General features: G+C 43.6%; 1 protein-coding gene across 3 annotated transcripts in view; it reads right to left on the bottom strand.

Annotated features, from left to right (window-relative positions):
- The window catches only part of eno4 (enolase 4), a 76,550-nt gene extending 56,118 nt beyond the window's left edge, over positions 1-20,432 (bottom strand). For all 3 annotated transcript variants that reach the window (XM_039737226.1, XM_039737234.1, XM_039737242.1), the window contains exons 1-3: positions 20,209-20,432; positions 18,278-18,406; positions 6,331-6,521 (exon numbers count right to left, since the gene is read on the bottom strand). In XM_039737226.1, coding sequence (XP_039593160.1) covers positions 6,331-6,521; positions 18,278-18,406; positions 20,209-20,382 — 494 coding nt within the window. In that variant the 5' untranslated portion in view covers positions 20,383-20,432. The remainder of the gene's footprint in view (positions 1-6,330; positions 6,522-18,277; positions 18,407-20,208) is intronic.
- Between the last annotated feature and the right edge of the window lie 3,660 nt (positions 20,433-24,092).

The raw sequence follows: 24,092 nt of genomic DNA, 5'->3' as shown, positions 1-24,092 counted from the left end.
CTCCAGCCCGTCTTTTACTCTGCCTGGGGTTACAGGCATAAAGGAAGGAGGACGTCCTGAAGTACAGTACCTGGCAGTGTGGGAAGAGTGTGGGACTTAGCGCATTCTCTAAAGGGTATGTAATGAAGGGTATGAAAGGTTCACCCTAAAACAACAAAGCACTGTCACATGAACATTACCATCCAGCGACCATTCTGGAGCACTCGGGCGTCTTTTGTCATGCTGTTCCTTTCTCGCTGGTCAGTTATTAAGGGTCCCAAGCACGGCTCTCAAAGAGACAAGGTCAATTTTTGAATGGGCGGCAGGGAACAGCTGGAGGGAATGGGAAGTGCAGCGTCAAACGGCATCGCTGCAAACATCCCTGACTTTGCCATTAACTCTTTCGGGGCGGATGTCGACTTTTGTCATAATTCAATAGTAGAGAATGATAATTGGCAACAAAACTTGCCATTATGTTTGAGTTCTGAATCTCTTTGCTAGAAGGAATGTTAACTTTATTGACCTGACCTCGAGTCCCTGGGCGTGCATGAGCAGCATAGAGCAAACAACCTCTAAAATGGCATCGACATCTGGTGAGAGACCAAAGCGAATACGCAAAGCAAAACACTCGGTGGATGATGCTTTGCGTATTATCGCTGAATCGCACTCTGACTTGACCGATTTTGATGCAATTAATCTAGAGATGGAGATTGAGAACAAAAGTGAGGAATCAGCATCAGCTGATCGCGGTCCTGAACACGTTCATATAGCTGATGTGGCTACAGCAATGTTCACCAGAGAGGACCGCCACTTATGATGACATGAGGTACAAGTCAGATTCCATTGCACTGCAATAGCCAACACCTCCGACCAAGTGCCGCGCAAAAACAGCCAGTCCACCGTGCATTCCTCGCGGCCATCACGCCACCCCCACGCAAATGAACAGGCATCGACAGCAGCCACAGCACGCAGCAACAGATATTGTATGTTGATTTATGGGTGAAATCTTTGCTTTTTGTGCTTTTCAGAAAACGTTCAGCCCTCAAAGGGTTAAGACCTTCTCTAGCTCATCACACCTCACATGCCACTCATTTCCTGTTTTAAATTTAATTTTCTTCTGAATTCATTATTTTTTTATTTGAGTTGTCATGCATGTTGAACATTTTTCTTTTGGTTTTAGGCTTGTTATTTTTATTTTACCATGATATTCTAAAATCAACATGACACCATTTTTCTTTTTTTTTTTTTTTAGAGCGGCCACGTCATTTTTGGGGTCTTGTTGCTATGCATGTCAGGTCACTGCTAGGCACTGTGGCCCTGTAAGGCACATCATATGTCAAATTGAAAATGTTGCGTGAAGAAGAGACAACTCAAAAGTAACAAAGTTCGAAGTCCAGAAATCAATAACAAACCCTGAAACTGTAGCAGTGACTTAAACAGACAATCAAAAACAATTATTTGCAATGACTGAAATCATTGAATTCAAGGGAGAACAGAAAAGAAAAGGCAATGAGGCCTCACAAGACCTTCTAGAGACTGAGGGTTTAGTCACAATGATCAGAATCAATCTCATGGGTGCCACCATCTTATATAGTGGCTGTATGTAGATGCCATACATCACGCACCATCCAAGACATGAGGCTAATTATGGGCACCGTTTGCTATGAACAACATGGCAGAACCTTTCACCCAAGAGCAACGATTAAAAACATCGGTATATTCTGCCACCGGGTGAGAATGGGCAGTCAGAAGGCCAGAGTGGGCCAGAAGATGAAGCTTAATCATTAAACTAAGTGGGTGCCAAAACCAAAAAGACAGTCATATGTGAATCTCCTGCAGTTTTCTGCTTTAACTGGTTGTAAAACAAGATCTGCTCTTTGTCTAAGTCACAAGTAAATTTAAGCTAATAATAAACACAATATTGAAATCTTCACATCGGGCAGATACGTCTTGTGAACAGCAAACTTAAGATTTTTGTGGCTATTTTTTAACTAGTCAGAGTAGCTCTAAACTACACCTCCAATCAGATCTCATTGGTTGGACTCCAGGTTCATCAATTCCTGCCTCCAATTAGTTTCTATTGAAGTCTTCAGATTAGGGGTCCACAAACTTTTTCCAGCCTACACCAGTGAGTGTTTTGAAGCTCGCTTAGCTTGCCCACCCCGGGTTTGGTTAACGGGATATACAATTTAAAGAGATTGTTATTTTCATGGGAATTGTTACATATGCATTATTTACACTTTTACTTTAAAACTTTAGTAAAAACTATATAATATTTGGAATGAACTTTTCTTGAAGAATTTTGATTCTGTGTTTGGTCTTACATCGTGACAACGCAGCATATAACAGCCTGTGAGTGAAAATCGCTTCTTTCTCTCTAATAAATAAAACAACTTTTTCAAAAGTTTGTCCATGCTCTTTCTTGCTCGCTTAGTCGTTGATGTATCATCTAGAACGTATAAAATTATTGTCCTGATAAAATTTATAAAAGCTGAGAGCACAGTAAATGTGTCTGCCAAAAGCATTTCTACGACTGAAGTTAGATGGCGGTGGTCTTGTTTGAAAATAGTTGTAAGTAGGGCGTGACTTGAAAGAATCTCATGTTAAAAGTCTCCGTTTCATGGGACTTCATACCGCGCCAGCGTTTTTGGAATCATTTAATTCTCGCTAACAACACAAATTAGATGATCTACAAGTCTCCGACTTAAAGTTTAAATCCGAACAATATATTCGATCTCTTTTCGCTGTTCCGTTAATTCACAGAGTAATAATTTCCATTTGTTTGTGCTAATGCAATCTTTACAATCCTTTTTTTGAGACTTTTGAATTTTCGTATTTCCATTATATCTAACCTGCTGTACATGTGTACCTCACCAACATTCTTGTGGGACGTATAAGTGTGTCTCCGAGAAAATCACGTCTCATCTCCTTCCAAGATTTTTTTTATAATAGAGAAATGTATTCAATATGGACAACAACAATACAATAATTTGTATGTTATTAGTTAAAACTGACTGTGTTATTCATTAATGTAACTTATATGAAGATCAGATAATATTTTAATAATAATAATAATTTACATTTATGTAGTGCTTTTCTCACTACTCACAGTGTTTTCAGCGAGTGGGGACCCACTTCAACCACCACTAATGTGCAGCATCCACCTGGATGACACAAGGGTGGCCATTTTTGCACCAATACACTCACCACACACGAGCTGTTAGGTGGTGAAGTGGTGGGAGAGATAGCAAATTAGAGACAGGGGATGATTAGAGGGCGTGAATGGGCGAGGCTGTGATGAGCAAGTTAGCCAGGACATCGGGATACACCCTGCTCTTTACGAAGGATGCCAAGGGACCTTTTATGACCACAGAGAGTCAGGACCTTATAGTTTTTTGTCTCATGTAAAGGGCTGCGCCGTGTTTACAGGACAGTGTCCCCTTAACTACATGGGGGCATTGAAATCCCTATTCAGACTACAGGGTAAGCACCCCCTGCTGGCCTCACCACCACCTCTTCCGGCAGCAACCCAAGGTTTTCATAGATCAGGGGTCTCCAACTCTAGTCCTGGGGCTTCGTGCATAATGCCGTGCATAGAATTCACACTCTAACATGGCGTACGGACAAAAGCAGAAATGTGAATATGCACAAATAAATCCTGATGAATAAATCTATGCATTCGTCAACTTCCACGTTCTTCCGCTCCATAAATCCCGGTCAATGTGAAAAGTAACACACGTGCACGCACCTGCTACCTCACCCCCAACTCCTCCCAGAATTATGCCTCTTTGAATATGTAAATCAATATAAATAGCCCTTAAGCTCAGCATTATGTGAAAAGACAATGGCAAAAGCAAGAGGGAAAGAGAAGAATTTAAGCGAATACCAAGTGGAGACAAAGAAAAACGTACTATTTGTTGGTTTAAACAGTGGTATAAACAACAAAAGGAAGTTTATCGAGTGACATAGAGCGTCGGAGAAACTCGAAAGCTCAAGTTCACAAAGTCGCACAGTGGCCGAAATAAAAAAGAAGATGTCAGATATCAATGTCGCCATGAAAAGGTGAGTCGTAGCCAACCGTCTGAGTGTCATATGAAAGCTTATTAGGGTACAGAGGAAAAAAAAATGGGCACACAGTGGGAAAAAGCATGAAATATCAACTTTAATCTTGAAATTTCCACTTTAATCATGTAGTTTATTTTGTCATTAAAGTAGAACATTATAAACTTTATCTTAAAATTGTTTAATTAACCAGTTTCTCAAATCCCATCGTAACTAAAGTAGCACGTTAAATGTTTTGTTTTGTATTTGATCTTCTATGTGCTCTATGTGTGTGAATCACTACATGCTTCCGGGATTTCTCTTTCTCCAACAGGACACAGAATCCATTACATTCGTGATATTACAGCTCTCTGAATAATTAAAATACTGAGATGTATACGTGATATAATTTTCATGATGATAGGAGGTAAAGCATGTTATTAAACATGGGAACACAGTGATGCAGTGATTGCTCATTTCTCATGCAAGATGCTTGCTGCGCCGTGCGCAACCTTTAATAAAATACTTTATTGTAGCAGTACTGTCTCTTTCAAACTTACTAACCTCCAATTCCTGTCCTTATTTTTCTTTCTCCAAATACCCAAACACAACACAATCTGCTCTGTAATAGGCGTTAAGCCATCTGTAAGCTTAGAATGCCGATCCTTCAAAACTTTTAAGGAACACTGAAATATCTTCATAGTACGTGTTTAATTATTCTATCCATCTATCCTTCCAGGGTCACGCCAGTCCCAGCAAGAATACAGCGCGAGGCAGGAACAATACGTGAACGGAGTGCCAGCATCTCGCTAGTGCAGCGGCACCGTGTCCTCATATGTCTATTTATTAACAATATAGATTATTTAAATTAAGTTAAAGTTTTATTTTGCTGCATTTCATCTTAAAAATGATATCTTCATCATATGTAAATACGCCCTTTATAAAGTGGCTCAGGTTGTGCAATACTTTAACTGTATCGCAAGTTCACAGTGAGGTGATTGTACTAATACGTACCAACAGATCTACAAGGAGCACTTGATGGACTGATTGAGTGCGTTTAGAGTTCTTGTGATGAAACTGTTTGTGAACCGCAAGGTCCGTACAGGAAAGGCTCTGAAGCGTTTGTCGTATGAGAGCAGTTCAAATAGACAGCATGGCTGAGGCAGCGTGTGCTTGATGCTGTATACCGATAATTCTCTTTCTGATCAGCTGCTGTAGAGCTGTGATTCCCCACTCAGATACAGTGATATAAATACTCCGAGTGGTGCAGTGAGAGTAATATGGAAAAAGATGATCCGATGTGGCAACTCCTAACGGGAGCAGCTGAAAGAAGAAGAAGAAGGTGCAGTGAGAGTAACAACACTAAAGCAGATATGGTATTTAGAATAGTTTGACCATTCTGTGCACCATTATATTATTACAAGTTAATTACAATCAGATGCATTAAACTAATAAACAACATGCAGTTTTTTTCAGTGTATTTATAAAGCCGCGTCAGGAATGTGGCTCTAAAAGAGAAAGGGAATCCACACAGGAACAGTAGCACTGCTTTGACGCTGGGTGCCGCCAGTCTGCAAAACCGAGCGCAGAACTTGCGTACGACAGGGTATGAGCTACCGTGGAAATATCCGTGGCTTTACGCCAAGTTTAGGTTTTATACATCGCGATTTGAACGTGGAAACGTTCTTACGCAATATTTCTGTGCATACGCACCGTTTATACATGAGGCCCCAGGACTGGTGTTGGAGACCCCTGATCTACATGCTCTCTCATCCAAGGACTGGCCGGGCCCAAACATGCTTAGCTTCTCTTCTGGAGTGCATGTGGTATTTATACATAAATACGGTTATTTCCAAAGGTTTCACAAACCACAGCCAAAACAAGATTCTAAAGTCCAAGTAAAAAAAAAAATCGGATCTAAGAGTCTGTAACCGAGAAATTAAAGAAATAGGAGTGAATGTATCCACAAACTTGGACAAAAAGAACACACAACGCCCATCCAAAACAGGTGGACAGATGACGTCATGTGGTACAGCTATGGCCCCCGGCAATGGTGGGTTGCATCATAGCAACCATTACTGAAAATGGTGGCAACCATTAAAACCAAGATGGCAGTGCGGGCATTTCAAATTATAATGAAATTTAAAAAGAATAAGACTTAAGAGCAAAAAATGTGAATATTATATTTCCAAACTCTAATACAAATGGTCAAGTGTAAGGGAAAACATTCAGAAAACAAAATCAATGAATGTAAGTTAACATAATACAGTGGACAATGTTATCGGAGACCCAAATGGGCATGTGAAGTACCTTAACAACTCATCCAGTCTGTCCTGCTCATCCGGCTGATGGTCCTTCAGCAGTTCCGTCAACGGCTCACCGATCCACTGCAGTGCGGTCCTAACAGCTTCACTCCTTCTGACATCATCGCACGCGGACGCCTCGGGAAAGGCCACGTCTGGTGGTTCACAATGACTGGAAATTGCTGCTGTGCAGACTCTCTGTTAGACCAAGTTAGAGAAAGAAAAAAAAAAAAGTTGACAGAGACCCCCACTTCACTGACACAATCCTGGCCAGTGATGTTCAGCTTGGTCACAATGGAGGTTGATGGAAAACCTTGGAATTTAGTCTTGGAAAGAGGAGGACTATGACGTCAAAGCCCCACAAGATGTTTCCGGGGGTTCCATTCGGGAGGGAAAAGGTAATGTGAACAAAGTATAAAAGGCTTCTGTTGTGTAATTCTATGTGTGTTTCTGAATCTTATTGACATTATTTTTAATAGTTTTTAGCATCTGGAAGTATATTTAGTATTTTGTCTTCATTTTTCGGTAATCTTTGTTGAGTTTTCATGGCCCAATTTTGATCTCAATTTTGGGATACAGCAGCACCACTTCACAATTTGCTTATATTGGTGACGACTCTTCTCGCCACTTTCTGACAGCCAGACATCAGATGATGTTAATGTGCCAGAGCTATTAAAGTCAGCATGGCACTATGTTGTGTGCCCAAGTTTCTAAATCCCAAGAGATTCATGATTGGGCATCTCAAGAGACTGAGCGAGGAGTCCGAGTGTCTGGGCTTGTGAGTGTCCTGATAAAAACCAAGAGCCAGGCCTTTAATGACCTGTTGTGCACGGCCATCAGCAGTGTGTCTGTCTGCGGAGAGAGTGTCGACCTCATCGAGAAGTTTACTTACCTCAGCAGTGACATTAATTCATTCTTCCTATGAAGTCAGTAGAGGGACTGGGAGAGCATGGGGGGTCATGAGGTCGCTGGAAAGGGGTAAATGGCACTTCTGATATCTCTGCAAAAAGGACGAAGGTCCAAGTCTTTAGAGTCTTGATGCTTCCTGTTTGCGAGACATGGACGCTATTCACTGACCTGAGATGAAGACTGGACCCCTTCAGTGCTGTGTCTAATCAGAGAATCCTTGGGTACCGTTGGTTTGACTTTGTGTTGTTCATGGAGTCCCGAATGAGGCACATGACCTGTATTGTGAGGGAGCGTCAGTTACGGCACTACAGCCATGTGGTGTGATTCCCTGAGGGTGATCCTCTCACTGTTGAGGACCAGGCCAAGGGGTTGCCCACGTAACACCCGGCTGCGGCAGATAGAGAGTCATTTCTGGAGGGTGGGACTTGCCCGTGTGTCTGCCTGGGGGGTTGCCAACCAGGACCCTGAGCTGTTTCACCATATGGTGGGTGCAACGACATGCTGTACCAGTGCATGCTCCCAAACCTGACCTGACCAGTTTTAGGCTCTGGCAACCAGTTTCGTGTCTTGTGGCTACAGACCCTGACTTGTTTTTGGACTTTGAGTAAAGTTTCTTCTTATGTTGTTATTCTGTTATCCTGATTCTGCTTTATTTGAAATCGGTCAGAACACTTATAGGCCCACATGTCAAGTAGATAGTCCTACCATGCCTCAGGATGCAGTGCAATGAAACATCACATTGAATGACATTTTGTAAAACCTAACTTAGGTTGGGCTGTGTGGGCCCATTCTTGCTCAAATTGTCCTTAAGTTCAGCACTGGCCTGCTAAGTGGCCTGCTCGGGGTCACACAGACTGTCAGAGCTGGGGACTGAATTTAGTAGATTAAAGGTTGTTCTCTGTGCCACTACACCACATATGACAGCTTAGTGAAAAATTGACCCAGACCCCAAATTACAGTGGCACCCCCTTGCTCGCTCTGTTACCCCAAACAAACACCTCAGGTTACTATGCTGAGAAAGGCAGACCCACCTCTCCATCTTTCTCTTTCTGCCCTTATCATCCCTTCTTTTTGCGGCATAGGCAGCTAACCAGAGTTCTGCAGACATCTTGGTCCTGAGCCAGTCATTACAGCTGCCCCCAGGTGTACCCCATCCTCTTAGCATCTGCCTCCATGTCAGGTTACCAAGAGTTTCTTCCTCCACATCTTTTCCACTTTCTCTGGGGGTTCCATGTAAAGTCTAGTCTATTGATGCTAGAAGGGGGTTTATCCAGCCACCCTTCCTTCCTTCACTGGCTCTTGTCTTGTTCACTGCCAAAGTTCTTGATTGCCACTGATATCAGGCCATCATAACTGGAAGACGCTTCTCAGACAAGTGTTGACAAAGCTCTAGGTTTTATTAGTGATGGTAACAGAAGTGCTCCGTATCTCCACTCTGTAGAGTAGGACTGACTTCGTATTGGTACTAAAGAGCCTGATCTTAATCGCCATAGACGGGACCCTGGAGCCCCAAACCTTCCTTAGCTGAATCAGATTCTGATTTCGGGATCTGTCAACAACATTGGTAAGGTAGGTACAGCTCTCCACCTTCCAGCATGATGGAGGTTGTAATGGCAGCATTTACTTTGAGGACCTCACCCTTCTCTCTGTGGATACTGAGGCCCAGTCAGGCTGAATTATCTGTAACTAGCTGTCCTCCGCCGCTCCGCCAGCGTAGTAATGAAACAGGACAAACTTTAAAAATCAACAAACAAACAAACAGGTACTGTTAGCTAAGAGAAGGCAAGGTCCACTCCAAAACATGGCCAGAGGCAGACCAATTCAACCATAGACCGGCACGTGAGTGAGGAGGCCCCCTCGGCCCACAGTCGCTCTCTCGGATTCGTGCAAATAAATTGGTACCGCAAGCGATCTATGATACTTAGTGCGATGAGAGAAGACACAAAAATCAACCGGAATGTTCAAGCAAATTATAGAAAAAAAAATCTGATCTAAATCCGTTAAGTAGTTCTCTCGTTCACTAGCTAAGCAGAGGCAAGGTACGCTCCAATGGCTGGCGTGTGAGTGAGGATGGCCCCGAGCGGCTCCCCACTCCTGACGTCACGCCTCCCCCTCCCCTCGGCCTGCAGCCTCTATCTCGGATTAGCAAGAATAAATCGGTACCACAAGCAAACTATGATACTTAGCGCTGTGACAGAAGTTGCAAAATCAACCGGAATGTTCAAGCAAATTATAGAAAAAAAAACAGATCTAAATATCGTTAATTAGTTCTCTAGTGAAAAGCGGAGACAGACAGACAGACGTTAGATTTTATATATATTGTGATGGAAACCCGGGCATCAGCCAGGCCAAACCCTGACAAGAACACACAAGCACAGTTCCGGGTGCAAATAATGGAAGGTTTTTATTATAAATACCTCCAAAAATGTTAAACAAGCACAAAAACACTGGTTTCTCTCTCTCCCATCCATTATCCAACCCGCTATATCCTAACTACAGGGTCACGGGGGTCTGCTGGAGCCAATCCCAGCCAACACAGGGCGCAAGGCAGGAAAAAACCCCGGGCAGGGTGTCAGCCTTCTCTCTCTCCCTCTACAATAATTCTCTCACCACCACACTGCCCTCCTCCAGTCGAGTGTTGCCTCTCCATCATCCAGCTCCGACTCGCCTGGATAAGGGTCAGGGTTAGGTTTAGGGTTAGGGTTATACGAATTTCCCCTTGGGATTAATAAAGTATCTATCTATCTATCTCTATAAGGGAGTGCAGCCCCTTTTATTACAGACTGGGGGGTAATTCCGGTGCCTGGGCAACTGCCTAATCAAAGTACTTCTGTGTCACACGGAAGTCTATTATCACAGTAGGGAGCTTGTTTCCCTGCAGCGCCCTGTTGTGGCACCCCATGACTACATTTCCCGGCATGCCCACATGGATTTCCCAAGTGGCACCGATAACCTGGGCTGCTGCCATCTAGTGTGCTGGGGGAATAAAAGACCCTCAGTGATATTTTATCTTTTTACTGGGCTGTCCGTCCACCCTTTCCAGTCCTTCCTTCCGGGTTTTCTTCTGGTCGGGATGCCCGTCCAGCCCATGTGGCATCTACAATATATATAATATTATATATAGATGATGTTAGTCTCGTTCTGCAGCTGTTGGTGGATGTGAGGAAGAAGGGCCAGATCATCTTCAAAGTCTAGGTCATCAAGTTGTGTCCCAAGTACCCACTGCTATTTTGCTTCTGCACCGTGGATGTTTTTGTGACCCCACTCCATCACCACCAAACAGATCTGCCTCAGTCCTGTCCAAACTTGGAAAGCATCCGTGGGCTGACCACCATGGAGGTCAACCCCTTGTAAGAGTTTTTGCTAAGACTGCTGATCTTCTCTGGCACCGCATGGTGTCTCAGCACCTTCCAAAGGGTCTCTCTGTCCACATTATCGAATGCCTTCCCATAATCAATGAAATTAATTTACAGGGTTAAGTTCCACTCCAGCCACTGCTGTAAAATAATGAGACAATGTGGCTACCTGATTGATGCACGAACTATCCTTGTAAAAACCAGCTGGCTGATCCCAGACAAAGGTAGCACTGGCCATGAAAGGTGCTATAAATAACAAAATCTGCTTCAGCACGACTGTCTTTGATTCTTAATTTAATCTTCATGCTATCAGACATTTGTTCAGGGAGCCTTCATCAATGACTTGAATTCTAAAAATACCTGCACTCTGCTCCAGTGCCTGAAGTCATCCCACCCTACAGCTCTGCACTGAGGGCTGCTTTTCTGTTGTGATTACAAATTATGTTACACTGATAATTACAAAGATTAACAGGGGCACAGGCCTGTCGGAGGTCTTTAACCAAACTCTTCCATTGATTGCTCCCTAACTTGTATTATTAACCCTCTCTATCCTGCAGGAAGCCGCATAAGTCTCACACCCCGACTCAATAATTAGCCCACTGAGACACACACAAGGGCCACCTCTCTCCCTGCCATCACAAACATCTTCCTCCGGTGACTCATCTGTGTGTAAGTATGCCCTCCATTTCAATTCAGATTTTATGTTCTTTAAATTCAAGAGTAGGCCACCATGATTATTCACATAATAGCACACTTTACTTGTGTGATCTCGGGCCAGCCACCACTAACTTACTGCCTGGCATGACCTGCAGTACGCCCGGTTTGAACACGACACCTGCCTCTTCCTAGCCTATAGATTAGTCGTTACTTTATATAGCACCATTAATGGCATGCACCGTCACACAAGCTCCTTTATAACCCCAACGCGATGTCAAACTACAACTCATAAACACAACAATTAGTGTCCATGCTCCTATCTTCAGCATTGCCAGATTATGTCCTGGGCACATTGGGCAAATGCCTCAGGTGTTATGTTTAAGCTGGGAAATGTTTTGATTTCTTTATTGTTCGTTTTTTAATTCTTTAAATTATTATATCATTGATATTTATTGTGTTATATCTGTTATATAATTAAGTATTTGCGTCAATTTTGCTTATTATTTAGTTTCTATGTGTGAGAATTCCTTTTATCTTGCGGGGTGTTTCCCCATGAAGCAGGGCCACGTGTCCATCACTCCTATAGGGACCACCCTAAACTGTATAAATGGTGAGGAGGCAGGCACTTAAAGGCGTTACATTTGTATGCGCTGGGTGTTGGGGAGTTCACTCATGTTCTGCTTATTGTTATCATTGGATTTATAGATTTTTGACCACTTTATTCGGATTGTGTTTTGGGTACTCTGCTTCAATTAGGCAACTCCTTCCTCACCTTTTGGCTCTTTGATCGTTGCTCGTTATACTGAGAGTTTTTACAAATAAATATTCATACAGATTCATTGTATTCCCCGATTCATCTCCAGGCCAAGGGTTTACAGTCATCCCTTCTCTATTTGTTCATTTTTGATATAATTGAGACATTTCTGTCTATTATAATCCTGCGAGACATGATCTTCTCAGAAAGACACTTTGACGTCCCGCGAGACTAGACTTTACAACCTTTGAAAGCAAGACACGTGAGACGGTGACTTTTGCACATCACGCCCTACTTACAATCAATTTACAACAAGATCACGGACATCTAACCTCTCAGTTGTAGCGGGGCTACATAGTAGTAATAGTGTTGTCCGTGTTTGTACCACATGCGTCTTGTTTCCATCGTCCCATTTGCTGTTTGTGTGTGTCAGTGAATGATGATAGAAGAAGACCACAGCCCCAAACCTGGAAAACACCGGTTTACAATTAATCAATTACATCCGTCACAGGACTATAAAAACAATCAAGAGGGAACAAAGAGGAGAGAAGAGGAAGGAGAGGGAGAGAGAAGCCGACTTTCATTTTGAACTACCACTAACCAACTGTACCTGCTGTATTCCACATTGCGCATTTCCATCCAGTTTGTTTTTCATTCTGCCCGACTTACTCCAATACCCTCATCACGAGAGACCCCGGGATCGGATTTCATCATCCACCACGCGCCGAGGATACATGGTGAAGGCTGTTCCATTTTGTTCCGGGAAATACAAAAACTCCACATATCGGTTAACTAGTCATCTGCATTCAGGACAATTGTTACTCGGACTCAAGTTCACGACCGTTCATTTCCGTATCTCATTCATTTTTTGTTATTCGTGTTGTTTGTTATATGTTACAAGGGCAAGGGAGGGTTTGTTATATTCATATAGGTTGTTGTCACGTTGTGGCTTTGGTGGAGGGATATATATATATATTTATTTATTTTGCTATTTTTTTTCCTGTTTCATTTAATACAGTTTATCAGTTTAAGTTTAAGTTTACATATCTGCTTTTCTTTTGTGCTTATTTACACCGTCGATTGTGGGGAAAAGTTTAATTTGTTAAAGGTACGGCTTTATTAGATTCAACCTCGGTAATTAATCCAGGCCACAGGTCTTGGGGGTGTAGCTGCCGGCCGGGTAAGGGGTCGACCGTTACACAGTTGTTAGAATACTTTTGGCAGACACACTTCATGTGCTCCCAGCTCTTAAAAATGTTATACGTTCTACTGTAGATCGCACATCAACGACAAAGCGAAGAAGAAAGAGCAGCTATGTGCAAATTGCAAAAATAAGGACAGTAATAATCAGCCTGGACCAAGTGGAATTGAAAACCTCGTAGATCCAATCAGGTTCAGAAAGTCAAAAAGACTTAAAAAAGACGTTCAAAAACGTTGGCGTGATACACATGCACAGCAAGTTCAAAAATATGAAAGTACCAAAAGTTGAAAGTATCAAAAAAAAAGAAAGTAAAGATCGCATTAGCACAAACAAACGGAAATGATTACTCTGTGAAACAACAGAACAGCAAGAAGTGATTGAATATATGGACATAGGAGATATGTCAGAAGTATGTAGATATTGTTTGGCTTTAAAGTTTAAGTCGGAGACTTGTAGATCATCTAATTCGTGTTGACATCAGGGAAAAGTAGTGTTACCTCCAAATGAAGAGGCGTATCCGTGAGAATTAAAAGATTTGTTGTTTGGTGAAAGTGAAATCCACAAACACTACAGGCAAAATATCTGAATCTACAATAAACTTTTCAAGATTGCATCATTCAATGCTCAAAACGTAGATTTACACAATAATGGACCATACGCTAGGAGAATCTGTGGTCCCACAACAATTAAAGCCACGACAAGTTTAATTTCGAAGAAACCACAATTAAGTCAGGTGTATATTTCTGATCACGGAGAAGTGCAACATAGCTCTTGTGAGAGCTAGCCCGAACACCATCAGACAGACACCGGCAGTTCTAGAAAAACACACGCTTTTATTAAATAAATGTCCCCAGCACAACACACACAGTGCTCCCGCACCAGTCACCCATACACGGGCCTTTTAACGTCCGTGGGTCGCCTTTCTTCCTCTCGCTGGAGCTTCGTCCTCCTCCAGCACCCGACTCTCGCTCCCTGACTGTAGGAAGGCGGCCCCCTTTATAGTCACCTGGACGTGCTCCAGGTGTTTAAAGACGCTCTTCCGGTGGCACTTCCTGGTGTGGCGGAAGTGCCGCATGAGCACCCAGAATCATTATGGGCATCGCTGGATGGTCCTTCCTCCACTTTCCCAGGTGTGGCGGAAATGCAGATCTCCCGGGCTTTATGAGGCTTGGGGTGCCTCCTGGCATTAGCCACGGGCCCCCATGGATTTGAGCCTCCCTGCTACTTCCCTGTGGTCCCCTTGCTATCCTGGGTGTTTGCCCCCTCGTGGCCCGGGGAACATATAGATTGCCTCCCGATCCTTCCAGGCATTCTGGCTGGGTCCGGCCCCCAGCCTCCTGCCACACTCTTTAAATTGTATATCCGGATAACCACACCCGGTTGCCCCCTAGTAAGATTACATTTTTGAACTTTGATTTACAAGTGTATTTTGGCCCCGGTGTTGACTGAAGCCAGACTGTATTGGTGGGTCTCTATCTGTCCTCTGGACAAACCAGTGCAAATTCCGGCCTGCTTTCCTGGCCCATTTAGGAGGCCTCACATCAGTTTGGCTGTTTTGAGTGAGTGGAGCACTACACTGGTGGGGAAAGGGGCCCAGACGTTTTCAGCACTACTTATCCATGTTCTTTGAATTTTTAACATATCACTAATGTAATTAAAATGTGCACAGACAGGACCCATGGGGGTCTTAACTAAGCCCTGCGCTGATTAATTAATTAATTGGATGAAATCTTTGTCATCTTAGCAGTGAAACAGAAAGAGATGATCTTTGGCCAATGAACCCAGAAATAACCATCAATAGTCTGAGTGTAGGGGTAGCCTTTGCAGTTTGTGGTGTGGGGCCCCTCCATGTAACGTAATCTAAAGAGATGCAGCATCTGTCTGTCTGTCTGTCTGTCTGTCTCAGAGGATCTATTGGTCATGGAGGTGATGACTATTTGGGTCTAATTTTGTTTTGAGTAAACACAAATAATGTAAAGCCACTGGGAAAATTGGAAGATTTTGACAACTGTCTGCGATAATTAGACAATTGTGCTCGGGGGACCCCGGCCAGATGGGGAGGCAAGATGGGACCGTGGGCTTCTGTCCTCCGGGAACCTTACATCAATTTTTGGATGTGCCAGAATCAAAAGTACTTGTAAATATTTGAGTCTTCCTTTGCAAAATATTGCTTAATTGATGCATGAAGCATAATTAGCACAATAAATGAAAAAATATCTTCAAAAGCATCCACATTAGCATAAACTGCCCTAATTCAGGGTGTCATTAAGAAATTAATGATTTACTCTACAAGGTTGGAAGCAAATCATAAACAAGAATAGTTGTGCCAAATATTTGAAATATTAAAATGAATGCTTTAGTTGAAATTAAAGTTAAAAAGTCCAAATATTCTTGACTGCAATTGAAATTTGTCTTTTTTCACCCCCTGATGGGGTCCATAGAGGCCTACATCCCAAGTAAAGGATCGAAAATCAAAAAATAACATCAGATTTGTAATCTTTGACCTTGAAATAGTCTAAAATGATATCCTCCTAGCTGTGGCTCTTTAAGGGCTAGGACCACCGGTGAAGAATCAAATATCAAAAATATTATCAAAGAGCGCAGGACCTCATGAGTGCCTCCACAGACAACGATTTGAACATCTAGTGTGCTACAGCAGGGACGAGGTAGAGTGACCTGAAAAGAGGAGTGACACTTGTCTGTCTTGGCCTGTTGAATACAAGACGTGCCACTGCATTTTGAAGAATCTGCTGTGTTTTGGAAGCACACGTAGATACGCCCGCCAGCACAGAGTTGCAGCAGTCCAGACGTGACAAAACCAAAGCCTGGACCAGAAGTTGTGCCGCATACTTGATCTGAGATGGTCTGATCTTCTGCAGGGTGAATCTGCATGAACAACAGACAGTTGCAATGTGGTCAATGAAGGACAGACAGCTGGTCATCAATCCCGACCACAAGATTGTCTACCGTCATCACATGAGCTTTAGAGCAAATGAGCGGAGCTGATCAGAGATGGGGTGACTGAGACAACAAGGAGGTTTGGCTTTGCTATGCTGAGATGGAGCTTCTTCATCCAAGTTAAGATATCAGTGAAACAGGCCAAGATTCCAGCAGAGACCTTGTGGTCCAACTGAGTATCATCAGCATACAACTGATACGAGAATCCATGGAAAGGCACGATGAGGCCTAGTAAGGAGGTGTACAAGGAGATGTGCAGCTGAAAAGTGAGCAGGAGATGAAGAGCAAAGGCTAAAAAGTACTTGAGAGGCAAAGCTTGGTCACAACAAAAAGGATAAGAAAAAAATACTAGAGTAAAAAAACAATGTGAAAAAATGGGGAGTGGTCTCCCCTAAACGTTCTTGTATACTCCGATATGGGGATGGAAATTTGAGGAGAACAACCAAGACAATGTTTATATTTTTACTAAGGGGGCAAGCCCCCCTGACGCCTTTGGCACCCAACACCCAGTCAAGTTGCGGCGAGTCTGCCGCTCGCGTTGTGAACAGACACACAGACATAATTCCAAAAATGGTATTTTCAGACTCAGGGAGGTCTAAAACGACAAGATTCATCAAAATCTCGAGGTCAAATTTTTGGATGATTCTAATACTTCCCCTGTACTTCGCATACGAGAAAGTAAAAACAAAGCAAAGGCTTGGAGACAAAATGGCAAGAAAAAAAAAGAATTACACGCCAAAGGAACAGAGTGTTATTCCAACACTTTTATACAGGGAATGCCAATGTCATAGACCGAGAGTCCCAAAGCACCTACTGTATGTCATACGTTCCAAAAGCACTTCCAAAACTGCCCAGTAGAGGGGGATATCATACTCAATCCCCAGCAAGTTTTCTTTATAAAATAAAAGATTTATTCTAAACACAGTGCTCAGTAACAAAAAACAAGCTCTGGAGAGCACAAACGGCAAAATGAATTCTTTGAAGGAAAAGCGAACAAAGTCCCAATGAAGAATCCCAATAAAGTGGTCAAAAAAACAGAAAGAGGGTCCAAATTCCAAAATACACAAAAGGCACAAAGACAGCAAAACACAAAATCGCTCACAGACTCCACAGCGCATTACAGCGAGCCGCCAGGGATTGTGGAAGACCCTCCAGATTTATAGGGCGGAGGGCAATTCCTGGCGCTATTGGGCAGGTGGGCCTGGCTTTTGGGGGATCACCCACAAAACCCATGGAACATAACAGAGGCAGCTTATATAAAAGACAAAACCAAAACTAAAGAACAATATACGCAATCAAAAATGAACAAGAGGGACACAAAACATGAATTTGAACCTTAGCTGAGACATGACAGGCAAACCACAACTATAATAACAAACTTTTTTATATGCATGCTTTTGTGCATTTTGGGATTTTGATTTATGACGATTCATATTCGGATGTTGATTTTACGTTTCAAATTTAGGCTATGAAAGTCAGTAGACATTTTCGTTTTCCCTATTTACGTGACTCTGTTTTGAAGGTCACATGACTTCGATCGCCATGTCAATGGTGTAGCTGAAGATACACATAAATATGGCAGCCATCACCGTATACTTAAACCCTCTTAAACTTAAAAATCTCTTACTCTTAGCGTCTTTTCAATTAGGCCCTAGCCAGAGGACTGCACTCTTGGTTTCGTTTTCGCTTCGCCCCGTCTTGTCCCTTTGTTCTCCTGGTTTAATCCACTCTTCCTGTTTCGAGCCCTGCTAACCCTGACTACACTTCGCTTCTCATTTTCATCTGCTGGTCATTTCCCTTAACGACCATCTTTTAGAGCCGTGTGGTGATGATGTCACACATCAGACAATGCTGGTTATGTGACCAGGAGTTGCCACAGCAGCAGTACACAAAAGAAACAAATAAAAGAGCCACCTGTTGGAATTCAGTAAAATAAATAAAAATATAAACGTAAGTTTCAGTCACAAAACATTTCACATTATAACACATTCCAGCTTATTTCATCCCCGCTACGCAAACGTCAACCCGCCGCACTCACCCATAACAGATCATAAACGGGATTTAACGTTGTCAGGGTTTCCTACACATTTGATGTCCGGCACCAACACGCTTGGATTACCTTTTCCTCGTTCTTAACGGTGCAGTAGACATCCACCTGGATGCTTAGTTGGCCCATCCCGTCGTAAACTTCTCTTCCTAACAGCCTGGTTATAACTGGAGGTTGTGACAGTTTGGCAAAGTAATTTGACTGAAAATAAAGAAAGAAAAAAAAAAAATCACCAAACGCACATAGGTAGGTAAAGTCTAACCTTATGCTGGTCATTAAAAACTACAAATACTTAAAATACAAAAGTCGTCTAAGAGGCAGGAATGCACATCTCAACACTTCGGTCAGAATGCGTGACTGGGATTTCAGAGCAGCACTCGGCCCGAGAACTCCTCCGCACTTTTAAGCAGGGCTGTGGAGTCGAAGTCGGAGTTGAGGAGTCCGAATTGGAGACAATTTTGGGGGCCTGGAGTCAGCAAAAATGTACCGACTCTTAATAAAGTTACGATTGTAATGAAAAAAAAAATACAGCAAGTTCAAATGTCCTATTTCAGAAACAATAGTCATAATTAAGTACTTATCTGATGTAAGAATAAAGCCCAGTGCATAGTTGTGTTGCTCTTAGTGTGAAGTTGAGCTGAGCGATTATACAACCAGACATTCACTTATTGTAATCTGGATTATGGTACATTACAAAAAGTGTTTTCATTTTATTTAAGATTTAATTTGAGTGTAAACAAGTGTAACCATGTAGGTGTAGGTGTGTGCTGTGGCCTGCTGTGTGTTCAGGTGTTCTTGTCTTTTGTTTAAACTGGCTGATACGGTAGAGCATCAGCTTCCTATCCAGTAGTTCTGTGGTTAAATGACTTCCTTCAATCAACATGGAAAATACATTAGCATATTAAATACAGAGGAGTCGGAGTCGGGCAGGCGGAGTCAGAAGTACCAGAAACTAAGGAGTCAAAGTCAAACGGTTTATCTACCGACTCCACAGCCCTGCTTTTAAGGCTAAGTGTCCACTAGTAGAGTGCTGTATAGCGCCTTTCAAAGCGCCTTCCACACCAAACTGCAACAGTGTCCAGTTCACATTTACCTGCGTGTCTATACCACATACAGTACAGAACATTCAGAAAGACCCCTTCACTCTCAGTACACTTTATTTGTTGCAGGTTTCATTTGAAATGCATATATTGAACATTGTCTGCCCATCAAGCTGCACTCAATACCTCATAATAGCAAAGTGACAGCATGTTCTCAGTAAGGTTTGCAAATGTATTAAAAATCAAAAATGGAAATCTTACATTCCCTTTGCTGTGTCACTCAAACTCCCAGTTCTCCTTGAGATGGGTCGAAAACCTGACTGGGGGTCCACCTGGGACATCACTTAGAATGTCAGGGCAAAAGCCAATCCACAAAGTCCAAGGATCTCTAGGGTGCCAGCCTATCGTGGGGTGAACACACTCACACACTTATTATGGGCCAGTGTACATTAGCATCACCAATCCACCTAACCTGTCTTTGGACTGCAGGAGGAAACCCATGCAGACATGGGAAGCACATGCAGGGACCACCTGGGACATGACCCCATACTTTTACTCTACTGGGCAAGTGCACCTCACCTGCACATTTTGGAATTTTGAGCTGATTTTTTTTTTTTTTTTTTGTCCAAGTGAAATCCCCATATTATTTTTTTGCCCGACAGCTCATGTACGTGCTCGATCTTAATTCGGGAATTTGCTCTTAAGGTCGCCCTCTGTAGCGAGCCACTTACGAATGCTCGGTGACCTTTCACGTTTAACTAACGAGTGGATGGAATAAAGCAGCCGCTGGAAACGGTCCATGGGACAGACGAACACCCAGCATCACGTGATTCACGACGCCTCCGGCTGAAACTGACCTGTGATTTAATTCTAACACCATGTCCACCCCAGGCTCTCGCACCCTCGTGCACACGTAAGCTATATTAGAGCACACATGAATTAAATCTGTTCGAGACTACATACCAGGTAACCGCACATGTCTTCCGGTTTGTCATAAAACATTTGGTTGAGCGCATCTTCAAGATTCTGCACGATTCCGCTGGCTCGGTAATACTCGGCGGCTTTCTGCTTCAACTCGTAGAATTCGCGCACCTCCTTAGAAACGCGAGTGTTGCCTAAAAAACCGGTGTATGACATGCCGGTAGCGAGACAAAAAAAACTAGAAGAAGGCAACCGCAGACTATCAGACAGCGCGACTCAGTTCGGTGGTTGCTAGGCACCCAAGACGCCAGGCCGCATCGCGAGATTTACAACGTCGCGTTCCACTGTAGCGGCGTCTTCTCAGGGTTTAGTGGTGAGTGCGTTCATTTACACAACGGCAGCTTAAACTTTAGATTTTGTCTGGTGGGAGCGGGGTGAAGGATTGTGAGAGTGAGCTTATCTGGTAACCCTGGGCTGGTAGTCAACACAAGACTGAGTGCCAGTCTGTGAAAGGGCACCTTCACTCATTCTTACAGGGTCGGTTCAGAGTCGCCAACTAACCGACTCAAAATCAAAGCTCTTGACAAGCAATCCGGATGATGTGGCGCAACGCTTAACGTCAGAATGCCAGAACGTCGAATCCAGATCTCCGTGTGGAAGATTCAGTTTCTCTCAATGCATTCCGTTTCGGTTTTTTTGCCTTTGAAATTGATTCATGGAGTACTGAAAACATTCCTAGTGGACAAAACAGAAACATTTAATGTTTAGTAAGCTAGCACAGATGAAGAAAACTTGAACTGTGCTTATGCTACTGTCCTCTTAAAATGAGGAACCCACTGGTATTACACAAATCTGTTATCATCTATTCATACTTATTTATAGAATGTTTTGCAGATATAAATAAAGATGGTTTTCTGGAACCTTCTTGTGAATGGTTCATTTGGGAACCAAAAACGGTTCCCCTATGGCATCGCTCTGAAGAACCGTTGTGACACTTTAAACTTTAAGAGTGCGGATCTCCTCTCCTACTACTCTGGTTTTCTCCCACGCCCTAAACATTTACATTTGTTTGCTTAGCAGATGCTTTTATCCAAAGCGACTTACTGAAGTGGTTAACATAATTGAGTTAACCTCTGTCTGGGGGACTGTTTGGGAACAAATGTTACAGGATGAGCTGACAAAATCTACCATCCCAAGTGAAGACCTCAGGACAAAATGCCACGAGTTATAATTCCCAGGCTGAAAAAATCTAATAACAGCTGACCAGATAAATTCGCCAGACAAATAAAGAAGGTCTTCAAACACATTGAGGGAGTCAGAAGTTCATAATGGAGGTGGGCAGCTTGTTCCACAAGCTGGGAGTTACACATGAGAAGAGTCTGGGCTGAGACTTGAAACCACTTCACAAAGTAGACCTGAGTGGGTGAGAAGGGGCACTAGAGTTGGGGGTCTTCTCTCTTAGTACTCCAATCTGTTGAATGCGTACTGAATGTGTTTAGGGTGATGGCTCTTCTTGGCCCAGTGCAGATGAACGCAGGTGTGTGTTCTCTGATGGTGTAGCGTTGGTTCCTTCCAGAAATAATTTGGAGCCCCAGAAGTCTCCTTTCTAGCTAAGTGGGCTGAGAAATTTGTCAAAGTCGTTAGTGTTTCAGACTTACTGTCTTTGCACGGCTTCCCTGGCTGAGCGTATCTGCGTTCAGGAACAACTGTTCCAACTGTAGGCGGTGCCTCGCAATTAAAGGAGACTGGGGTTCAAGTGTCTTGTTCTCCATGTGTGGAGTTTGCATGCTGTCTTCATTGTAATGTGGGTTTCCATCCACAGAACAAACGCCAGGTTAGGTGAATTAGTATTGGTAAACTGGCCCCTGATATGTGTGTGTGTTCACCCTGTGCCCTGTCCTGCTATTGTTCCTGCCTTGCACCTGATATATCTGAGAAAGGCTCCAGCTTCCCCACGCCCCTGCTCTGGACAATGGTTACCGAAGAGGGATGGATTTTTTTTAAAAAAACCTATGAGAGTTAAACTGGATGGGTTGGCATCCCAACTGGGGTTTGTTGTGGATATCTACCTGCCTGGGAGGCTGTCATGGAAGAATCAAAGGAATGGAGGCACAATCCAGTTTGTATCCCAGCTGGGATGACCAAATGATGGATGGAGTGCAAGGGACAAATTCATTTTCTGAACAATTCAGCATGAGAGATGGCAGCGCTCCTCTGACTGGAGCCCAGTTTGGACACCTGCAGGGATGCCTGGGACTAATGCTGCATAGGGGTGAACCTGACGGGGTTGTTGGGCGCTGTGAAGAGTGCCAGAGTGGTTAATCAAGGCGATGCCATAGGGAAACCAAATTGTGGATTTTACAAGACCCATCCATATGAAGGTTCCATAAAGAACTTTAACATGTTGTGGCGGAGGGCCGGGACCTATGCCCGCCAGGACGCCCCTTTGGCACTGGATCCTGGGGAGCGGCCATGAGATGCACATTACCTCCCCCGGAACACTTGGTGGCACCTGGGTTACATCGGGCCACAATTATGTTACACTGGACCTCATCCCTGTTGGGCTCCCTGGCCACAGCCAGGGGGAGCTTAATGAGCCAGTATGGGCGGCAATGCAGCCACACCCGGAAGTGCAACCTAATTAGGCCAATTACCACCTGGAGCGCTTCCAGGTGGGCTATAAAAGAAGCCTGCAGCCACTAATCAAGGTGCCAGAGTCAGGATGAGGATGAGGATGAGGATGAGGATGATGAGGATGATGATGATGATGATGCTGCTGCTGCTGCTGCCTGGGAGGAGTGGAGGATATTTCTTTGATTTTAGGTTGGTGTACTTGGGACTGTGTTGTGCCTGTGGGGGCTCACGGGGAAGAAAAATAAAAGTTTATTTGTATTTGTGCCTCAGGTGTGAGTCTGTGTCGGTCAGGCGCCTATGTTACAATATTTAAATTTGTAACAGGCTCTATATACAGTAGTAAATAACCATGAACAGATGGTAACAGATAATGGAATGGAGTCGGAGTCGGTGTGAATGGGACGGTTGGGCGCTTAAGCCGCGCCGGCTCGCCACTTTTGGTGGGAATTAGAGGTGAAATTCCAACGACTCTCGTAGCATACACTAACAAATTAGGCGGAATCCAAGTTTTCTTAATATGTTAGTGCCCTGCTATAGGTAACCTACCATGCATTAAATATGTCAGTGTTTTTCTGCATATTAGTAAGGTGACCATCCGTCCCCGTTTTCCGGGGACAGACCCCGTTTTCAAACAACTGTCCGCACTCAGAAACATGTCCCAGTTTTGTCCCCGGTTTCAGATTTCGTCCCCGGTTTCAGCTGATTCACTTTTTTGAATGGATCTCATCACCAGGATAATTTTGAACTCGGCGCGCATGCGCGGTGTTTTGACGGAGGTTATGCTTTACCGCATCCTGCAACTTTGGCGAGAAATCAGGTGATAAGCTTTCGCTTTGCATGTAGTCTACGCTCCTCTTAGCCCCCAAACCCACGTCCCCGGATTGGACCAAAAAATTCTGGTCACCTTACATTTTAGAAACTTTTTCAAAATACAAAGAACCCATTTCATATGCAAAGGACTCGTCTCGGAATATAATGGCGCTTGGTCAAGCAATAGTTCTACAAGGAACCGTGCAGCCCAGGAAAAAAAACAAAGTGTCATTAAAGAACAGGATTTTTAGGGGCTTCCTTATGACCACCAGAGAGTTTTCGGCGGGAAATATTGTCGCGCCGAAAGTGTACTCGCGGGTTCAATATGAAAAACCAGAGAGAGCCGCACGGGAGAGTCAAAGTCGGGACCAGGTGAACGACGCTCCAGGGAAGGAGTGGTTGAAGGAGGTGGAAGTACTTAATTGCTTATTGTACAGAAGAGCTGGACTGATTTGAACCTGTGGCAAGGTACTGTTGTAAAA

This window comes from Polypterus senegalus, chromosome 1 (assembly GCF_016835505.1).
Source record: "Polypterus senegalus isolate Bchr_013 chromosome 1, ASM1683550v1, whole genome shotgun sequence".
Classification (NCBI taxonomy): domain Eukaryota; kingdom Metazoa; phylum Chordata; class Cladistia; order Polypteriformes; family Polypteridae; genus Polypterus; species Polypterus senegalus.
This window is presented reverse-complemented; position numbering and strand designations above follow the sequence as displayed.